This window comes from Macrotis lagotis, chromosome 4, assembly GCF_037893015.1.
Source record: "Macrotis lagotis isolate mMagLag1 chromosome 4, bilby.v1.9.chrom.fasta, whole genome shotgun sequence".
In the NCBI taxonomy this organism is placed as follows: domain Eukaryota; kingdom Metazoa; phylum Chordata; class Mammalia; order Peramelemorphia; family Peramelidae; genus Macrotis; species Macrotis lagotis.
The window spans coordinates 32,192,533-32,207,268 of record NC_133661.1 but is presented as its reverse complement, the minus strand read 5'-3'; the positions used below and the strand labels follow the sequence as shown (position 1 = coordinate 32,207,268).

Sequence of the window (14,736 nt, the reverse complement as noted above, 5' to 3'; positions counted from 1 at the left end):
ATAGTTGGAACTCAAATTTTTAAAAGAAAATAATGCTAAAAAATAGTAATTTTAAAAAATACTGATATCAAAAAAATTTGAGAACCATTGCTTTAGTCTAAACACTCATTCTACAGATGAGGAAAGGGAAGGTCACAGAGGTTAAGTTAATAGTTATGAGGGCTAGAATTCAAGTCCAAGTCTCCCAGTTTCAAGGTCAACTCTTATTCCATCTATTGCCACTAGAACAAAAATGGCTATTATCATTTTATTTGTCACTGCTTCCCCTTCCCCAAAGTTGTAGTAAAATGGAGATAATTTACTACAATTCCTGGGTAGTCATGATGCTCCTGTCTCTATCCCTTCCTCAGAACTAAGATGACATCATTCCCTAAGTAGAGTCAGATGCCAGTGGCATCCACATTAGAGGAAACTGCACTTTAAAAAAATGGAAGCAGCTGATAATTCTTAGTTTATTTTCTCTTGGACTATCCAAACAGGAGATAGGTTGTAAAAGAAGAAAGGCGAGAGGAAAGGGAGAACCAACCACAGACCCTAGGGGAGGAGAAGAATGAGAAATGATGGGTCTGGTTACCTGGGTGACAGAGTATGTGGTAAGCCTCTCTACAGGGATGGGAAGGGTGACGTCACTGAAGGACCATTAGAAAAGGCCCTGTCAGAGAGAGGTGGTGACCCTGCAGGTCAGGATCAGCAGCTGGTTCAGGTAAGGCCACCAGGAGACAGAAGCCTAAGGTATGAAGGGGATGGGATGTGGGAACTGGTCCTTGAGCTTCATGGTGTCCCATTGAGATCCAACTCCTACTAAAAAGGCAAAGTATCAGATCTAGAGATCCAGCTCTGCTTTTTACTGACCATCTGGGGCACCTTGGGCAAGTCTTTCACTTCCCTGGGTTTCAGATGAAAACATCTGTAAAAGGAGAGGACTGAACTGGATATTCTCTGGAATTCTCATATCAGTTCTGGAGCCTGTGATCCTTGGGGCAACCCAAAAAGACTCCCAAGGGGCTGACCTCCAGCTCCCTCCATAGAGTGACTTTAAGAGCTCAGTCACCACCCTCACCATAACTTCCACAAATCCCTTCCCTTCAGAATCAGCACTATATTAATTCCCCTATCCAATTGCCCGGCAAAAGAGACTCCTTTTTCTATTTATAAAATGAAAACAATTGCCCTCAGCCTCCTAGGGCTGAGAGAAAGGAGATTTTGTGAAATAAATTTCCAAACCTGAAGAAATGAGAATGATCTGGATTCATTCTTTCTAATGGAGTTACTACCATGGCAGCTGCCACCACTAACATGGAAGCATCCTCATGGTTTCTATCACCCAGCAGAGCCCCGAGGGGATGACTCCAGGATAAATCAGGAGAAAAGTCAGGTGCCCAGTGGGGTAAGACAGGTGAAGATACCAGGGACAGCCCAGACATAGGAGGGCTATGGGCACCCTAAGGGAAGGCATGTGCTCATAGACAAACCTCACTTATCTCATATTCCTGCCCTCCTTGAACTCTATGGATCTTGCTCTGGGATCAAATATGAAGTCTGGCACCCAGGTTTCCTCACAATCTGTGTCCTTCCTACCTGCCCCATCTTCTCATTCTTATCCCCTCTGTGTGTATTGTTATCCAGCTCCACTTACAGACACTCCATCTCTCCTCCCCTAGTTTGTCCCACATACCTGGGATTCTCTTCCTACTCAAGCTCTAATTCTTTAATTCCCTTTTGTGGGAGATCCTGCCAGTTCTGTTGTCTGGTCTCTGTCATGACCTTCCACAAACTCTGGAAATATCCACACATTGTCTTCCCTATTCAATTGTAAGCTTCTTGAGGCCAGGGACAGTGATAGTTCATTTTTGGTATGGGGGGGGGCGGTATTTTGGTTTGCCTTTCCTAGTATTCCTAAGCTCAGAACAATTCCTGATTACATAAAACAATAGGTGTTGATCCACTGACTTCATCTCTAAATGGTACCAACTCATTCTCTAAGGCTAGAGATTTAGAGCAAGTCTGTCCAAAATATAGCCCACCAGCCGATGCGGCCCGCAGTACAAGTTTATGTAGCCCACCTGTGGCTTCAATTTTCAGAGCAAAAAAATAAAACAATAATTTACATGGAATATATATTAGATGTTTTTAATACTATCACTAATAGACAATTTCACTGATGTTAATTTTCTTTGGTGGTTTTAAGCAATATTAGGGATGGAACATATCACCCAGAATTTTCAGTCAATCCATAGGATGCATTTCATCTGTATGATGCAAACTAGTTGGTATGCATCTACCCTTATGCTGTTCTGTTGTCATTTTGTTGTTTTGTGTGTTTTTGTGCCTGTCCTATTGATGATGCAAGTTTCCCCCACTTTCTAAGAAGTTAAAAGTCCCGTGGACTTTTCATAGCTCTTGCCAAACCTAACTAAGGTAAGACTACAAATGAACAATTATAATAGCGTACTGTATTTCTTGTTCTGGGTGCGACCCTCCAATAATTATTTCATTTTAATGCAGCCCTAAGATAACCTAAGGTTGGACAGCCCTGGTTTAGAGCATCCTTAAGTTCTCTAAAATTGTATTACAGGATATTTGCTGATGGGTCTAGTTAAGGGGAGTTTACTCACTAGGCCAGTAATAGAAAGGATTTTCTTACCAGTCCCTACACTTAGAAAACCACAGACTCAGTGCCCCCAAAAAATACTTATCATAAGATATGTTTCAATGTTGTGATCTGTGCTTGAACCTTATACTCCTGATAAACTCTTTGAGAACAGGAAATTGTGTCTTGACTAAACCTTCTTAGAATCATAAGCTTTAGAGATGAAAGCAACCTTTGAGATCATCTGGGCCAATCTCATCATTTATAGAAAAGGAAAGAAAGTAAGGCCTAGTGGCCCTTAGTGATTTGGCTAAGATCATTCAGGTCAGCATCAGACCCCCTTCACTTGAACCCAGAAAAGTAATCAGCATATATTAACTACCTATATTTTGCTGAATTAATGAACTGGGTCATAAATTTCCTTGAGGATGGCCCCACATGTGACATCCATGAATTGCTGCTGTCTTACTCAAATGGATGTGTTAGCCCAGATGCCCTTTGTGGCTCCTTCCTGCTCTGAGATTCTAGAATTCTCTAAATAGGCTTTTATCCAGTCCTGGATTCTCAAGTTGAGGCATTTCCTTATCTGTCACTTCCATAAGCCTCTGCCCCATCCCTGAGCCATGCCTAGGGTGGGACAAGTACGACTTCATATTAAAGTGTTAACCGAATTTTTACTGAGCCAGTCTCTAACCTCTGTGTGACAGAGCTGGCAGAGAAAAAGTGCCAATAAATAGGTAGTGGCTTACTAATTCCTTTTGTTGCAAGGAACTGATTTGCAAATTGTGAGATTTCTCCTGGTAGGAGTTCCCCCTTTCTGTTGTGCAGTCAGATAAGATAGAGAGATATAGATATGTGATCATCATGGGAAATAGATAGATAGATAGATAGATAGATAGATAGATAGATAGATAGATAGATAGATAGATAGATGATCATCAGGGGAAAGGGAGAAGGTTAGTGGATCATAGAACAATCATTTGGGGGGGGGGTATTAAGTAATCTTCCCAGGACAAGCCCAATTTACAGGACAATACAACAATCATACCAGCTGTGTCCATTCAAGCACAACCCAGGTGTCCTTAAGTCCTGTGGGAATGGCTAAGTTGATTGTATCGTCTTGGAGATATCTCATTATTTTTCTTTATACCTTCTTTATATCTCATTATTCTTCTTTATACCCATTCCCTTCACCCAATGCAGGCAAAAGAATGCAGACCTTGTCAGGATTAAAACAATTGATTCTGGCTGCTTTGTTTTCATGGCTTCCCAGAACCAGAGTCTGCCTGTGAAAAGGATCTCTGAAATTAAATTATTTTCAATATTAAATTCATTATTCTTACCAAATTTCTCCATATGAACATAATAATTCTCTTCCCAAGAGCATTACAATTTAGAGTTTGAAAACTAACATGCTCACCTTGAATAGCTGGAAGTCTCTATAGGAACTAATTCCACACATAAACACTTCCCTCAATTTGTCTTAGTTATTTCTTATGTTATTTTCACTTCATGAATTGCAAAATGGACCAGATGGCTCAATTCATGCTTTTGGCCCAGCTAGTTTATGTTTTGAACTACTTGTCTTGGCTGCCAAAAAAGACTATTTAAGATTATTCCCTTTCCAAACCATTAGTTCCCCTCATAAGCTCAGGTCCCTTCCCAGAACAAAGTCCCTTCTCATAGAATCATGAAAACTCAGCATTGAATCTTGAAGATTTCCACTCACTTCACCAAACAATCCATTGAGGGACAACCCCAACTGCTAGAAATCTAACCCTTCCTTATTATGGAGCTGAATTAGATTTCATCTTTCCTTCTGTTGGGACCAAGCAGAACAAGTCACAGAATCATGGAATAATCAATGATAAAGACTTTCGAGTCCATCTAGAGTCCATCTAGGTCTTTTGTCAGAGAAGGGAAACTGAGACTGACTAAGAAAGGACATAAGAGGGGCAGCTAGGTGGTACAGTAGATAGAGCTCTGGAATCAGAAAGATCTTAGTTCAAATCTAGCCTCAGATAATATTTGCAGTGTGACCTGGAGCAATTCACTAAATCCCATAGCCTGGTCAAAAACTACAAAAAGAAAAAAAAATAGAAAGGTCATAAGAAGGGCCAGAATTAGAATCTGAACCCAAATCTTTTGATTCCAAATCTGGGGTTCTTTCTAATCACTCTTCTACATGAATACCTCCCACATATAGAATTAAGCTCCATGTTCTAATGCCCTAGGCTCAAGACCATGGCCCCAACACTCCATCTGCTTTAAAGAATGAGAGACAAAAAGAATAAGAGTCAAAGCTGAGTCCTCAGGCTGCTGTTAGTTCTGTTGAGCTATGAGAATGAGATAGGGGTTTTTTGGGGGGGGGAGGAACAGAGACAAAAAAACTGATGGTCAAACATCATAGTCATACATGGGCATCTTTACTGGTCTCTAGTTTCAGACTTTTGTACCCATTGCAAACATAAAGTTACAAGATCATGATGTTAATCATCATCATCACCAGTGCTGGCATCTAGAAGTTTCCCCTTCATTTCCAAATATGTCCCTCCCCCAATCCCTTACCCTGGAAGACATTCCCTATAACAAATAACAAAAAAATAGTAGGGACAAAAAGCAAGTCAATTAAACTAAGCAGCATATCCTCAGCCAAGTTTGACAGTAGAGGCACTGTGCCACACCTATAATGTCCCTCCTCGGTAAAGAAGGGAGGGAGGGAGTTTTTGCATGTCTTCTTTGGGACCAAGGTTGGTCATTACAATCACACAGGTCCATTTATAAGACTAATGCTTAAACAAACATGCCAGATGTTCCCACTGAAGTGGGTGCTCCCTGGAGGGTGTTTTGGAGTCAGTTGTTAAATTTTCAGTGTGAGCATTTAGACCTTGGAAATCCACAAACAGTACAATCAGGGCATGGCTCATTGGATTTTTTTATTATTATTTTTGTTTAGATTTAAGAAAGTGATGGAGAAAAAGTTAATAATGCAGCAAACACTTTTTTTTTGGTCCAGAGAGCTGATTTATAAACACTTACATGTCTGTTGCTATCTCTCAGTGAGATAGATCCTAAACTGTCCATAGACTTTTGTCCTGGGCTCCTCTGGTCCATGTCCTCCCATAAATTCTCCACAGGAGAATCACTCAACATGCTGGGGTGGGGGGAAGTTCTCCAATTCTCTTGATATTTTGGGTACCATCAAGGCTGTCCATTTTTACTCCTCACTCTCATTAGAAATAATCAGGGCTCCCATTTCTCTACCATTCAAGGGAAAGTTGAGTGGCACCATAGTGCATAGATCACTAGGAGACCAGAGTTCAAATCTGACCTCAGACACTTCTAGCTGTATGATCCTGGACAAGTTACTTAGCTCTGATTGTCTCAGTTTTCTCATCTGTACAATAAGCTGGAGAAGGAAATGACGTAGTAGTCCTCTACCCTTGCCAGGAAAACCACAAATAAAGTCACAAAGAGTCAGAAAAAAAATTGAAAAATAACAAAGCAACAACAAGAAAGCTTACAAAGTACCTTCCTTACCCAGTGAGGTAGGTTGTGCCATTCTTTGGATAAGGAAACCACCAGGAAATCAATTTGTCCTAGTTAGCAACACAGCCAACTGAATGTTATCGGGCCAAATATCTATTCTACCAGAAATGACACTGCTCAAAAGCCTTTTGTGGGATTTTCTTCTGAATTCCTACTGTTCCAGATCTTTAAAATTACATCACTTACAGCAGAGGTAGACCAGATTAAAGTATTTGGGAAATCGTTTATGAAATCAATAGAACGTAGCCCCCAGTTCCTATTTAAATCGGACAGCTGTGACTTGGAGGTATAAAACCTGTCCCTATCCCCTTCTAGCTCTCACCAGCTACAAAATGACTTTGTTTCCAGATAGTATATCTACCTTCAAAATCTCTCAATCTCTCAGTAAAACTTTTTTTAAAGCATCTATCTTTGGCTGGCCATTACGGGAGGTGATAGGGAATCAAAGACAATGAGGCTCGAAATTATATATTGCATAGTTTGAGGGAATTTCCTTACTCATGAATTCCCTCCATAATGAAATCACAGCTCAGTCGCCATCCCTATCCTATTACTTTTATTGGTTATTATATGATACAATATGAAGGCAGTTCCCAAAGAGAGTCTCTCAAAATGTTTTGAGTAATGGAAGGAGAAAAGACTCAACTGAATTTGAAAGTTCTACTGTGGGTGTTCAAAAAGAGAGAGCTTTCTTACTTCATATTGTTGTTCAGTCATTTCAGTCATGTCTGACTCTTTGGGACACCATTTGGAGTTTTCACGGCAAAGACACTGGAGGGCTTTGCCATTTACTTCTCCAATTCATTTTCAGCTGAGGAACCAGAGACAAACAGAATTAAGTCACTTGGCCAGGTTCACCCAGCCAGTAAGTATCTCAGATTAGATTTGACTCAGAAAAAATGAGTCTTCCTGACTTCAGGCCCAGTGCCCCATCCATGGTCCACCTAACTGCCCTACAGTCTCACTTCATTCTCAGATCTCATTCTTGGAGGTCATTTGATGTGGAGAAGTCAGATCATCTGTATTCCAAATTCAAGTTTTTTTACCCAAATTGGTGTTCTCAGGTTCTTGCAGCTCTGACATATGTACCCCTGTCTCTGAAATTCTAGTTTTGAAGGAATCTCCCAGGACTGATAGTTTTTGTTCCTTGATCTAAGAACCATTCCATTTTTGACATTCTATATTCTCCCAGTTCTGATGGGCATTTTGTATTCTTAAAGGTCCCTCCCACCTCTGATACACTAAGTTTTATGTTCTAGAGTTCCATGATCTAAGAACCATTCCATCTTTGACATTCTCTCCAGCTATGACACTGAATGTTCTCTTCTAGAGTCCCATAATCAAAAACCCATTAAATCTTTGATATTGTATATTTTCAAAGATCTCTCCAACTCTGACTCTTTAAGTTTTATGTTCTAGAGTCCCATGATCTAAGTATCATCCCATCTTTGGCATTCTGTATTCACAAAGTCTCTCCAGCTCTGACATTATACTTTATGTTCTAAAGTCCCTCCTATCTCTAAAAGTTCTAAGGGCCTTCTGAGCTCTAATTTTCTCTTCTGAGGTACCTTCCCTCTCTATCGATGCTCAATGTTCTATAGAAACTTCTAGCTAAACATTCTTTATTATGTGTCCTAAGATAGACATTCTATGCATAAGAATGACATGGATTTGCCATCTTCCTACAGCAGGTTCCCTTGCAATTGGCCAAATAATTCATTCCTTCAAATGAAAGCTCTGATAATGAGCTAACTGTCCTCAGTCAGCAGACAGAAGAACCTGTCTGACTATACCCATTCCTCAGTGGCTCTGAGCTTCTTCACAGCCTCCTTCCTCTCTCTGCAGGCAAGATGATGTGGCCCTCCTCCGCCTCCCTTCTCATCTTCTTCATCTTTCACATGGTCCTCCAGTTGTCCAGGCCCACAGCTGCCCACTGCCAAACAGCCACTCAGGAGGAATGTCACCACCAAAAGGGCTTTGTGCCCGGCTGGGATCTGGCAGGGGAGGGCATGGATGTCACCACTCTCCGCCGGACAGGCTACTTCCCTGTGGATACCCACAAATTTCAGCATCCAGATGGCACCTGTACCCTGTGCTACAATGATCTACAGGAGGGCCAGCTCCAACGCCTTCCCTTGGCCATCACTGATTGGCACACTCAGGGTACCATGTGTGAGAGAAACATAGTCAAGACAGAAGCTTCCTCTGTTGTAGAAGTGGCCACTGAGATGTCCAAGAAGATCCAGAATGACTGGAAGCAGGGCCTGAAAATCCGGCCCAAGCCTGGAATCAATATCAAAATGTCTGTGGCTGCGTCCCACTCTAAGGAAGTCGATTTTGCAGCTGGAAAGGCCAAACAGGACAAGTACAGTTTTACCATCGACACGGTGCAGTGTGGTCACTACAGGTAGGAGGAGGGGAAGGTGGGGTGGGCTACACAGAGGCCAGACCATAGGATAGAAGGAACAAAGACCATTGGGCACAGGGGAAAGAGTGTCATCTGAATGAGAGTTGACAGCTGCCTCTTATACAGATAACCATTGGATGCTAGGAAGGGAGAAAGGAAGGAAGGAAGGAAGGAAGGAAGGAAGGAAGGAAGGAAGGAAGGAAGGAAGGAAGGAAGGAAGGAAGGAAGGAAGGAAGGAAGGAAGGAAGGAAGGAAGGAAGGAGGGAAGGAGGGAGGGAGGGAGGGAGGGAGAAGGAAGATTTAGGAAACACCGTGTACCAAGCAGTGTTAAGCCAGGCATTTATTAAGTGCCTACTCTATGCCAGACTGTGACAGTCTAAGTAAAGGTAAAGGCCATCCCAATCTCTAGGAGCTCACAGTCTACTGGGGGAGACAAAATATAAGCAGTTCTGCACAAACAAGCCAAATACTAGAACTGTCCAGGTACAAGATATAGAGATGTCACTCCAGTAAAATTGGCAGCTTTTGACAACAGATTAGATGTGGAAGGTAAGGGAGAGGGAGGAGCAGGCTTGGATGATGACTTGGGAGGAGGATGATGGTGTCTTGACAGTAATAAGGTCATTCAGAAGTGGGGATGGTGGGGGGGGGGGAGTTCTGTTCTGAATATGTAGAGTTTAAGAAGCCAATGGACTGACCATTTTGAGATAAGCAGTTAGAAGTCTGAGTCTAGAGTTGAGGGCAGAGATTAGGGCTTGCTACATAGATCTGGATATGGAAACCATAGAGCTGCCAAGCAAAGGGTAACAAATCCCAAAACGAAGGCATTCCTTGCTTTCAAAGGGCAGACATTCTACCCACTGAGCCAGGGGGACATAAAACTACAGAGAAGAGAATGAGAATAGAAGGAATATTTGGATTTCAGAAGTTACAAGGCCTCAAAGTGGAGCCAGAATTGGATAGAAGGGCATAAATTTTCTAGAAACACTGACTGAGGTGACTAGATTCCAGTTTCTGTAAATGAAAGGGGGCTGGGAATGGGGAGAATTAAAACAACAGGAGCTACTGCCACAGGCTGTCAGCAGATTATAAAGTCTGGGGAGGGAAGAGAATTGGGCCTGAACTGGAGACCATGATGTGGCAGTGAACAAAGAACTACTCATTGGGACCTTCAGGGCACAAGGTGGAAGTTCCAGGCAAGAAGATTATTCTTTTGGTCATCATAACAACCCCAGGAAGTAAGTGCTATCATTAAACCCATTTTACAGCGCTGGAGAAGGAGTATGAAAGGAGTGAAATCATTTGTCTAGGGCCACACAGAGAAAGTATAAGATTTGACTCAGACAAATGAGTCTTTCTGACTCCAGGCCCAGCGCTCCATCCATGGGCCACCCAGCTGCCCTGCAGTCTTACTTCATTCTCAGATCTCATTCTTGGAGGTCATTTGATGTGGGGAAGTCAGATCATCTATATTCCAAATTCAAGTTTTTTTACCCAAATTGGTGTTCTCAGTTTCCTGTGGTTTTAATTTTCCTGAATTCAGTGCTCTATCTACTCTACCACCTACTATAAGCAGGGACTCATTCTTGACTAAGAGGCAGAAGCAAGTGATAATGATAATAATCAAAATCAGGAAGAGAATACATAAAAGTATTTAGAAAAATGGAAGTGATAATCCCACTGTCCTCTGTCCTGGTCAGACCACATCTAGTGCTGTTCTAGGTAGCACATCTTAGAGAAGATGTTAACAAACTGAAGCATACCCAGAAAAAGACAACCAGGATAGGAGACAGTTGAAGGACACTAAGTGGTGCCATATTGGATGGGAGTCAGGAAAACCCCAATTCATCTCTGACCCCAGACATGTTACACTTTCAATCTATACGATCCTGAGCAAGTCACTTTAAATGCACAAAAAAGAAAGAAGAAGGAAGATGGTGAAGAAGGAAGAAGAAGAAGAAAGAAGAATAGAAAGAAAGAGAAAGAAAGAAGAGAGAGAGAGAGAGAGAGAGAGAGAGAGAGAGAGAAAAGAGAGAAATTTTCTTTTTTTTATCAGGAGATTTTTCATTGTCACCATCATCAAGTATTTGCAGATTCATATGAAAATCATAAAAAAAGAGAAAATAGGTTTGTTCAACTTTAAGCCACATGAAAAACCTTGAAAAGTAGAGTCAGACAAGTAATAGGAAAGTGGTGTCATCTCAATATACAACCAAAACAAAAACAAAACCCTCCTAACAACTAGAACTACTCAAAAGTGGGGTAAGTTACATGAAGAAATCATGAGTTCCCCAACACTTAACATGACCCAACAGGAGCCAAATGACCATTTGGGGGCAGAGTTGTAAGGAGGCTTAGAGATGATCTAGTACAGTCTCATTCTTTAATAAATGAGGAAAGGGAGGCTCAGAGGGAAAGAAATAACTTTCCCGATGTCTGCTCTAAATCCAGTGCTATTTGGTCCATATCAGAGGAGAATAAAGATCGTGGGAATAGAAGACACCTAAGCATGGAACTAGTAGAAAGACATCTGAAGCTGGAATTGAAGACCCAAGTTTGAATCTTGACTTTTTCAATTATCACATAATTAAACATTTCTCCACTCTGCATCTCAATTTCCTCATCTTTAAAAAAGGAACCAAAATTATATTTGATGACTATTAAGATCCCTTTTTGGTTCTAGATCTATAAGATTATATTTAAACAATCCACAGCTCATGTCTATCTCTAAGAGTCTATGATGGCTTTCCTTTTCACTCACAGATTTCATCTAGTACGGCGACCCCCCTTGACTCAAGAGTTCCTTCAAGCTCTCAAGTCTCTGCCCCACAAATTCAACACCTCCACTAGTGCTGACTATTATCAGTTCATCAACAATTATGGCACCCACTTTCTCAAGTCAGTGGAGTTGGGGGGTCGGGCCACAGATATTACTGCCCTTCGTACATGTGAGTTGGCTCTAGATGGGCTCAAGTCCAATGAGGTGAGTGCCTGCCTCCAAGTGGAGGCAGCCGTGACTGTGGGTGTTGCTGTTCCCACATCAGAAATCAAGAAATGTGAGGAAGATAAGAAGAAACACAACATCAAGGTCTCCTTCCACAACACCTACAGTGAGCGCAAAGTGGAGGTAGAGGGAGGGGTCTTGAAAGGGGGATCATCTGAACTGCTTTTCTCAGATCAAGATGGGTCTACAAAGTTCTCAGAATGGACAAAATCACTTTCTAGTAAGCCTGGACTGGTGTCCTATGCCCTGGAGCCCCTACATTTTCTACTGGAATCTAAGAATCCCTGGAGAGAGGAATTAAAACAGGCTGTGAGCCATTATGTGAACAGCAGAGCCCGGTGGCAGGATTGTAACAAACCCTGCCCACCAGGGCAGAAGAAAAACTCCAGAGACCTATGCCAATGTGTGTGCCAGGCATCCATCTTCACCAATGGTGACTGCTGTCCCAGGGAGAGGGGACTGGCCCATCTGGAGGTGAGCAGCTTCAGTGCCATCCAACTGCGGGGAGATATCTTCACCCCAACTGATGCCTATATCAAGGCCTTCTTTGGAAACAAGGAGCTGAGGACACCTGTGATATGGAACAGCAACAATCCTAAGTGGGACACAAAGATGGACTTTGGGACTGTACAGCTGGTGATGGATGCACCCTTGAGAGTACAGGTATGGGATAAAGACCTCTTTAATGATGAGTTTCTGGGCTCTTGTGACTATCAGCCAATGGTAGGAGGACAGTGGGAGCAATGCCACTTCCAACGTGGTGCCCTAAAGTTCCATTACCAAGTGACATGTGGCCCCCAACTCACAGGGGTCAACTGTCTGGAGTATGCCCCTCGTGGAGCTCTTGGGGAACCAGTTGGAAACCGAAGTGGAGCTGTGTGGTAAAAGTCCCCAAAAGAGGGGTAAATATGGGGAGGATTGTTTTCAAATCTTAGTAGACTAAAAAGTTGTGCGGTACAATGGGAGAAGCAGTGAATTTGTAGTGAGAAGAGATTTGTGTTCAAATATCACTTCTTTTCCTTACTACTTGAGTTATTTTGAACAAATCACTTAACTTCGCTGTGCTTCAGTTTCTTCATTTTTAAAAATTAGTGAGTAGGACCAGATGATTCCAAAAGTCCAGACTTACGTTCAGTATTCTGCTTAGTTGGTAATCATGATCATCTATTTTAACATCAAACTGTCCTCCAATGAGTTCTCATCCAATCCTGATACTGGTAGGATAGGAATGGACTCTTCCTTTGAGAGGTGTGGGCAATCCCCCTTGGAAAGAGCTGTTATCCCATTCTAGGGATGAGTAAGCCTATGCATATTTGGGTTACTGAAAAAGTGTAAATTGAACTGAATGTCTTTTGAAGACAGAGGAACCTGACAAACTGACAAAAGTCAATCAAAATGATGAAAATCCAATGCTTATTCAGAGCCATGCCTAGGAATTTTTGTTCCCAGAACAAGAACCAAAAAGCATGACCTCATTTTATTGGGGGAATAGGGGCACTGCATTCCCGTGGAGCAGAGTGGGGATCGGGGAGAGCAGGGGCTCATCTCAGACCACCATCTTGTCATTTCCTATCCTGGTGAATTATTCTTGCTAACTAGCTTCTAAGCTCTAGGTATAGATGATATTATCTATTTAGCTCACTGCTTTCTTGACCATCAATTGCCATCCTCAAAGACAGGGACTGTTTTTTATTTATCTCTGCATACCTATCCCCTAAAACAATGTCTCACACATAGTAGGTGCTTCAAAATGCCTTTTGAGCCAATCGAATAACTTTTGTCATGGTTTGTCAGATTTCTCTGCCTTCAAGAGACATTCATTCAATCAATTTTTCCAGTACTTCCTATATAAATCAAAACAGTACCTGTTCTAAAGGAGCATCTACATTGGGAGGTCCTAAATGCAATCCCCCTGCCTCCAATCCTAACCATCTGAAGTGATTCCATAACAAAGATTACCAGCACCAGGGATGGTCTCCTAGACCATCTAATCCAAAGAATACCTGAAGAAGAATGTCCCCTACAACATTCCTGAAAATTGAGCATTCAAATTAAAGACCTCTAATAAGGCAGCCATGAGAATCTAAACAAGAGTAAACTAGCTTCATATTTTAATATGAAAAGGTGATCCTTGTGTCCCTTCTAGACCTGCTAATCATCAGAGGTCATAAAGCAAGTCCAGCTAGTCAGAAAGACTAGGGAAGGTTCTGCTATGGATCCATGAACTTAAAAGAAGACTGTAAGGGGAGAGAAAAGAAAAAGATTAGGGGAATCCCACTGTCATTTAAACTGACTAAAAGAGAAAAGGTTGATAGGTTGTCCTTTTGTTAAACCATTCCTGATTCCTTGGTACAAATCCCACTTAGACCATATGTATAATCTTTGTGCTACATTGCTGTCATCTCCTGTCATCCATGTTCATTAAAGAAATTGATCCATAATTTTCTTTCTCTCTTTTTCTTCTTTTTTGGTTTGGGTATCAGTCCCATACTTGTCTCATAAAAGGAGTTTATTAGAACCCCTTCTTTTGCTATTATTCTAAATAATATAATAATAGTATCAGTTGATCTTTAAATGTTTGGGACAATTCACTTGTAAATCCATCTAGTTCTGATTCTTTTTTTTTAATACTTTTTTTTTGCAAGGCAAATGGGGTTAAGTGGCTTGCCCAAGGCCACACAGCTAGGTAATTATTAAGTGTCTGAGACCGGATTTGAACCCAGGTACTCCTGACTCCAGAGCCAGTGCTTTATCCACTGCACCACCTAGCCGCCCCCGATTCTTTTTTTTTTTTGAGAAAGCTCATTTATGTCCAATTCAATTTCTTTTTTGTTAAAAATAGATTCATTTAGTTTATTTCTTCTATCAATTTAGGTAACATATTTTAGTAAACATTCTTCCATTTAATTTCAATTGTTACATTTATTGGCATATAATTGAGCAAAATACCTCCCAAATTTGCTTTGATTTCATCTTCCTTAGTGACATAGTCACTGTTTTCATTTTTTGATACCACTAACTTGGTTTCTTTCTTTTTTAAAGCATACTAACTAATAGTTTGTCTACTTTGATGATTTTTTTCATAAAAGCTAGTTTCATTTATTAACTCAATGGTTTTCATATATTCAGTTGTATTAATCTCACCTTTAATTTTTAGGATTTCTAATTTGTTGTTTAAATGGGGAA

At 41.3% G+C, this 14,736-nt stretch overlaps 1 protein-coding gene across 1 annotated transcript; it reads left to right on the top strand.

Annotated features, from left to right (window-relative positions):
- The first annotated feature begins 679 nt into the window (after positions 1 to 679).
- On the top strand, positions 680 to 14,498 carry LOC141520702 (perforin-1-like). Its single transcript, XM_074232460.1, has 3 exons — positions 680 to 703; positions 7,985 to 8,546; positions 11,310 to 14,498. The coding sequence occupies exons 2-3, from the start codon at positions 7,990 to 7,992 to the stop codon at positions 12,433 to 12,435; spliced, it is 1,683 nt and encodes a 560-aa protein (XP_074088561.1). The 5' UTR covers positions 680 to 703; positions 7,985 to 7,989; the 3' UTR covers positions 12,436 to 14,498.
- Positions 14,499 to 14,736: the final 238 nt, after the last annotated feature.

Bases quoted from the DNA above. Each gene is read 5' to 3' on its own strand.
- LOC141520702 (XM_074232460.1), top strand. From the start codon at position 7,990: ATGATGTGGCCCTCCTCCGCCTCCCTTCTCATCTTCTTCATCTTTCAC. The intron at 8,547-11,309 runs GTAGGAGGAGGG...TTTCACTCACAG, and splicing joins GTGCAGTGTGGTCACTACAG to ATTTCATCTAGTACGGCGAC.